This window comes from Octopus bimaculoides, chromosome 18 (assembly GCF_046866305.1).
Source record: "Octopus bimaculoides isolate indiv1 chromosome 18, ASM4686630v1, whole genome shotgun sequence".
Lineage (NCBI taxonomy): Eukaryota > Metazoa > Mollusca > Cephalopoda > Octopoda > Octopodidae > Octopus > Octopus bimaculoides.
The window spans coordinates 11,776,840-11,784,322 of NC_142945.1; the positions used below are offsets into that span (position 1 = coordinate 11,776,840).

General features: G+C 38.1%; 1 protein-coding gene across 2 annotated transcripts in view; it reads left to right on the forward strand.

Annotated features, from left to right (window-relative positions):
• LOC106880802 (proline-serine-threonine phosphatase-interacting protein 2) overlaps positions 1–7,483 on the forward strand; it is a 47,902-nt gene that overhangs the window by 6,742 nt on the left and 33,677 nt on the right. For both annotated transcript variants that reach the window (XR_008266054.2, XM_052974483.2), the window contains exon 2: positions 4,861–4,961. Coding sequence is in view for 1 of the 2 variants with exons in the window: in XM_052974483.2 (XP_052830443.1) it covers positions 4,861–4,961 (101 nt within the window). In the remaining variant the exon portion in view is untranslated. The remainder of the gene's footprint in view (positions 1–4,860; positions 4,962–7,483) is intronic.

A 7,483-nucleotide genomic window follows, 5' to 3' on the forward strand; every position in this document is an offset into this window, starting at 1 on the left:
TTTCACATCCACTATCTATGCTTGCATGGGTCAGCCAGAGTTTATTTGAGGCAGATATTCAACAGCTGGATGCCCTTTCTGTCACCAACCTTTGCCTGTTTCTATATAAGGTATTATCCTTCCTAACACTAACCACTTTACAGAGTGTACTTGGTGCCATACTAGGCAGTCTTCTCTCTTGCACACTACATCTGATGCCTCTTATACCCAATTTCTCTCTCAAATCACTTACACTCTGTCGTATATGCACACTGGCATCTAATGCCTCATATAGTATAGAATCTATCTGATGATGTGAAACAGCAATGCACCAGTAAAACAAAGTTATCATCAAATATGTATGTGTGTATGTGTGTCTATGTAGATATAAGTGTTTGTATATATATGTATATGTATATATATATATATATATACACACACACACACACATATGTGTGTGTGCATTTTATATGCATATGTACATATATATGTGTGTATATATATATATCGAGCGACGTCGTTGCCAGTGCCGCTGGACTGGCTCCCGTGCAGGTGGCATGTAAAAAGCACCTTTTTGAGCGTGGCCGTTGCCAGTACCGTGTGACTGGCCCTCGTGCCTGTGGCACGTAAAAACACCCACTACATTCTTGGAATGGTTGGCGTTAGGAAGGGCATCCAGCTGTAGAAACTCTGCCAGATCAGATTGGAGCCTGATGCAGCCTGCTGGCTTGCCAGTCCTCAGTCAATCATCCAACGCATGCTAGCATGGAAAGCAGACGTTAAACGACGACGATGATGATGATGATATAATATACAGGGTTGTTAAAAAAAAATGAACCAATTTCATTATGCAATATTCTAATAAGGAAAAGCAATAGAAATCTCCAGCTCAGTCACAAGTATTTACTTATGATCAACTTTTATTTCCTGTCTTACAAGTGTTCAGTGTGGCGTCCACCTGCTGCATGGGCAACATCAGTGCAATAAGAGAATTCCTCCCAGACACATATCAGCATATCATGATCCACTGAGTTGATCACTGTTGTTATTCGATATTTAAGGTCATTGAAGGTCTTGGCTGAGGTGGTGAGGCAAGACCTTCGTACATTGGGCCTCACCAAGGCGATGACTACTGACCGAGACCTTTGGAAATGTGCTGTGCGTGAGAAGACCCGGCAAGCCAAGTAAGATCATTGCCAGTGCCCCTGGACTGGCTCTTGTGCGGGTGGCACATGAGATGCACCATTTTGATCGTGGCCGTTGCCAGTACTGCCTGACTGGCTCCCGTAGGATTTTCGAGTGAGATCGTTGCCAGTGCCCCTGGACTGGCTTGTGCAGGTGGCACATAAAAGACACCATTTCGAGCGTGGCCGTTTTCGTGCGGGTGACACATAAAAGCACCCACTACACTCTCTGAGTGGTTGGCGTTAGGAAGGGCATCCAGCTGTAGAAACTCTGCCAAATTAGATTGGAGCCTGGTGTAGCCATCCGGTTTCCCCAGTCCTCAGTCAAATCGTCCAACCCATGCTAGCATGGAAAGCGGACGTTAAACGATGATGATGATGATGATGATTGAGATTACTGGGTGGTGGTGGAATATGAACACAATCTTTTATGTATCCCCACAAAAAAAGAAGTCACACAACAGTCATCAACTCAGTGGATCGTGATATGCTGATACGCATCTAGGAGGAATTCTCTTATTGCATTGATGTTGGTGGAGGTGGTGGTGGCCTCATTGAACAGTTGTAAGACAGGAAAGAAAAGTTGTTCATGAGTAAATACTTGTGACTTAGCTGGAGATTACTATTGCTTTTCCTTATTAAAATATTGCATAATGAAATGGGTTCGTTCTTTTTGAATAACCCTGTATATGTATATATATATCATCATCGTTTAACGTCCACTTTCCATGTTAGCATGGGTTGGACGATTTGACTGAGGACTGGCGAGCCAGATGGCTGCACCAGGCTCCAATCTCATCTGGCAGAGTTTCTACAGCTGGATGCCCTTCTTAATGCCAACCACTATATATATGTTTATATATATATAGGTTGGCCCTCGTATATATATATATATATATATATATATATATATATATATATATTATGACACACACACACACACAAAGATAAATATATATCATTGGCATCATTGTCAAGTAAAGTAACTTGTAAAACATTTTGTTGTTGTTCACTTCTGAGGTCAGCTCCATTGAAGCCAACTTATAATGTAAGCCATTCAATGTATGGCCATATGAGTTTCTATTTTTAATCTTCTGAGCAAAAGCATAACCCAAGGCTTTTACAGTCGATTATTATTTATCCAAAATGCTTTGATATGAAATTTCTTTGGGATTTTTTCCTTCTTTTTCTTTTTTTTAACCTGTTTTCAGTATTATTGTATATTTACATCTATAAAATAGGTCAGCTTGGGCATTTACCCAAAGTCAAACAATGTTATTTGTTAATATTTCCTAACACAGCTTATATTGCAGATGTAGTTTTATACAATTTGGCTTTCATCCATTTTGGCTCAGCTTAGTAGAAGTTCCATTTTTCACCTCAAACAAATTCTCTAATTTCTTTGTCACTTAATTTTGTCAACCACAAGAAAAAAACCCAGCTACATGTCATTTTGGCTTTCTTTTAACAATTTCATTTTATGCTACCTTTTTGCTTCATTCTTTTATTCTTTTACTTGTTTCAGTCATTTGACTGCGGCCATGCTGGAGCACCACCTTTAGTCGAACAAATAAACCTCCAGGACTTATTATTTGTAAGCCTGGTACTTGTTCTTTCGGCCTCTTTTGCCGAACCACTAAGTTACGGGGACATAAACACACCATCATCAGTTGTCAAGAGATGGTGGGGGGACAAACACAGACACAAATACATACATACATACATACACACACATACACAGACACTCACACATATGTACACACATGCGTACACACATACATACATATGATGGACTTCTTTCAGTTTCTGTCTACCAAATACACTCACAAGGCTTTGGTCAGTCTGAGGTTATAGTAGAAGACACTTGCCCAAAGTACCATGTAGTGGGACTATTTTGAAAAATTTTTAGGCATTTTCCATTAGTGATGTTTCACTACTTTGAAAAAAATTTTGGATTTTGGAGATTTCCAAAATTTCAGCTAAAGAATTATCAACTTCATTGTCAAATGTGTTCTTTTTATATGACAGGAGGGTGTGGTCTGAGGGAGATTTTGTGATTTCTTTACCAAGACACACAACCACATCAAACATTTTTTTTCTTCTGTTGAATTAGGATTTATTTCATCATTTGTATAAGCACCAAGAAATTTAATAAAAGTTAAATTATAATTATTGTGCATGTGCCATATTTTCTGACATGGTAGCCAAAATACACTCCCAAAGTTTCCTGTCATATGACACACACACACACACACACACACACACACATGTATACATATATCTCTTATCTTTTTCTACTTTTATTCATTTGACTGCAGCCATGCTGGAGCATCACCTTAAGGGTTTTTTAGTTGAATAAATCAATCCCGGCACTTATTCTTTGTAAGCCTAGTACTTATTCTATCGGTTTCTTTTGCCAAACTGCTAAGTTATGGGGATGTAAACGCACCAACTTCAGTTGTCAAGTGATGGTGAGTGGGGGACAAACTCAGACACAATGACACACACATATATATATATATATATATATATATATATATATATATATACACACACATATACACAATGGGCTTATTTCAGTTTCCATCTACCAAATCCACTCACAAAGCTTTGGTCGGCCTGAGGCTATAGTAGAAGATTCTTGCCCAAGGTGCCACACAGTGGGACTGAACTTGGAACCATGTGCTTGGAAAGCAAGCTCCTTACCACACAGCCATGCCTGTCCCTGAACATAAAGCAGGTACAATATTTGGGACAGATATGTTCGGTTTAAATGCTTAAGAGTTAATGTAACAAATGGCAAAAGTGGTAAATGTTAATACATTTTTCTTTATCAACCAAAGTAGTGCTTTATTAAAAAAGCAGATACAATTTTCTGTGAATCTACAATTCTAGCATGTCTTTGATGCCGTGTCAAAGCAAATGTGGCAAAGCTGTCCTTTCTGCTCTGATGCATAAAGTCTGTTTTGCAGACACATCTTACAAACAACTTTTATACTGCACTCAACATGTTTGTGAATGAAATTCTATTCCTTTGCCCCATTGGAATTGAATTTCACACCAGCTTTCTTTGACCCAGGCTTTGTTAAAAGCTCATGTCCATAGCTTAGCTACCAAGGACTCACCCATTGATCTGTATCATGTGACATACCTTAAAATCTTAGGATTGTAGCTGTTGACACAGCATGGCTGATATATACACTGAAAAGTGGGCCAGCATTTCTTTTTCTCTTATAGGCCTGGCTGTGTGGTTAAGAAGTTTGATTTGCAACCACTTGGTTTCAGGTTCAGTCCCATGACATGACATGACACCTTAGACAAGTGTCTTCTACTCTGTTCTTCATATTTAATGATTCCTTTAACCCAGGGTCAAGTAGCAACCAAGGAATATGTTTTTGTAGGGACATGATATCTGTGTCACAGATGTGCGCCTCTGGTGTGTTTAACTGTGCTTTTATTTATATAATCCTCATTTATTCTGAAACATCTGGAACTTTCTATACTATGCATAATGACGGGTATTCAAGGCAGTTGACTAATCAGATGTAGACTGATCCTAGCCATTAAACCTACATATTTTTTTCACACCGGATTTCGCTATAAACGAATTATAAATATTTAAACTTTTGTTTACTCTTGATGTTATTTAATACATACATTACAATATTTCATGTTTTGTTTTTTTTTTCTATTCCAGATTGAAGAGTACATAAGTACCACTGGGTTTGACATTGTCTGGAAGCGAATGAAAGGTAGCCAAAAGTTGGGCAAAGACATAGAAGAATATCTGAAATCATTGTGAGTTAATTAAAACTTCAATATATAAATTGTAGCAATTCAAACTGTCACTAAAACACTTATCTTTCAGCAAAACTATGAGATGATATTTTGTTTCACTTTATTTTTATTTTAAAATTTTCTTTTTTTTTTTTGCCATGTATTGTTACACAATAACTCTGGCTTTATTGTTTCATTATTGCAAAAGAAATCATCATCATCATCATTTCAATGTTTAGTATTTGTTGGCCAAACTGATATTTTTTAAATACAGCTCACTCATTAGAAAAAAAAAAACAACAAAAAAACACCACCACCCCCCATCCTTTTAATCATTGGTAAACATATTATTTCTTCTCAAATAAACACATTTACAATTGCTTAATTCAGCTTTATGTGGAATCCTAAATTATTCATTCATTTATTTATTTAAAATTTAAAATTATTCCCATTCTTAATTTGCTTTCTGTATTTTGGGAGAGAAAAAAAACAAAAAAAACAAACAAGGAATAGCTCATTTGTAGTTTATTTATTCACCAACAGATGATTCTCAAGATGAGAATGGAAGGGGCAGTTGTAATAATTTTCCTTTTTTTTTTGTTTATTATTGGTGGGGGAGGAGGAGGAGGAAGAAGTCTGTTATTGATTTTAATAACGAAATCACTTCTCAACTTATTTGCTTTATAGTACACCCAAGCACTGCACACAATAAGTCCATTATACGTATATCTTCTATACGACCTTATTTTGCATTTCTCTGTTGTTGATGGTGATGATGATGGTGGTGGTGGTGGTGGTGGCAGCGGCGGCGGTAGTGGTGATGGTGGCAGTAGTGGTAACAGTGATAGCAATTGTAATTGTAATGAAATATCCACCTGAATAGGATATAATAACACTTAGATATACACTCCTAAACGAATATAAATAACCATGCGAGCACAGATTTAGACTATTATACATACACACACGCAAACATAAGAGCGTTTGTAGGTGCCTACAATTGTCAACCTCATTTACACTTCCGTATTCCTTGCTGGCAAGGATTGGCTTGTTCAACAGGATCTGACAGTTCAGAGGGTTGCATTGAGCTTCACTCTCGGCTTAGATATGTTTTCCATATATCTTCGTAATACCAGTCCCTTTACAGAGCGATTTGGATGTAAGTGCCATTATAATCAACACATCTTTGCCATATTTGGCAATATTTGAACTCAGATCATAATGAGCCAGAAGAAATGCTGTAGAGAATTTTGTTTGATGCGCTAATGATGTCATGAGAAATTCAGGCGATGTATTTTAATTAGTTTTAAATGTAAATAAGTGCAGTCATAGCTGAGTGGTAATGATTTGAATTTCCAGCCGCATGGTTCCTGGTTCAGTCCTACTGTGTGGCACCTCAGGCAGGTTTTTTCTGCTTGAGTCTGAAGATGACCAAAGCCTTGTGATTGCATTTGGGATGGAAACAAAAAGAAGCCCATTGTGTGTGTGTGTGTCACAGTTTCCTTACCTTGACATCATGTAGTAGCTGTAAACGAGTGTCACCAACATGTAAGCGGTGTCCTCTGTTTCCAGTCTTCCATGAAAAACTTGTCTTGCCATGGAAAATAAATCCTTACTCAGAAACAGGTGAGGGTTGGCTGCAGGAAAGGTATCCTGCCATTAGAACCCCACCCCTCCATCTTATCAAATTCTGTCTGACCCATATGAGCATGGAAAAGGGATCATTGATAATTGCTTAAGCAGTGTTTCTGTGGTAAGAAGTTCGCTTCTCAACCGCATGTTTTGAGATCAATCCAATTACTCTCTCTCTTTTTACTCTTTTACTTGTTTCAGTCATTTGACTCCGGCCATGCTGGAGCACCGCCTTTAGTCGAGCAAATCGACCCCAGGACTTATTCTTTGGAAGCCTAGTACTTATTCTATCGGTCTCTTTTGCCAAACCGCTAAGTTATGGGGACATAAACAAGCCAGCATTGTTTGTCAAGTGATGTTGGGGGGACAAACACAGACACACAAACACACACACACACACACACACACACACATATATATATATATATATATATATATATATATATATATATATATATATATATATATATACATATATACGACAGGCTTCTTTCAGTTTCCGTCTACCAAATCCACTCACAAGGCTTTGGTCGGCCCGAGGCTATAGTAGAAGACACTTGCCCAAGGTGCCACGCAGTGGGAGTGAACCCGGAACCATGTGGTTGGTAAGCAAGCTACTTACCACACAGTCACTCCTGCACCTATATATATATATATAGCATCCTGGGAAAACATCTGCTTCTTTTAATGCTGGGCCAACAAGAGCCCCATGAATGGATTTGGTAGGCAGACACTAAAAGAAGCCTGGTGTGTTTATGTGCATAAGTGCAAATGGGTAACCTTGTGACAGACTAGCCTTCCGATTGGGTGGAATGCTGGTCTGCTCACCTAGTCATATGAGCATGGAAAAGGGATCATTAAAACGATGGCAATGATGATGATGATGATGAATCTGTTAAATATGAATGTAC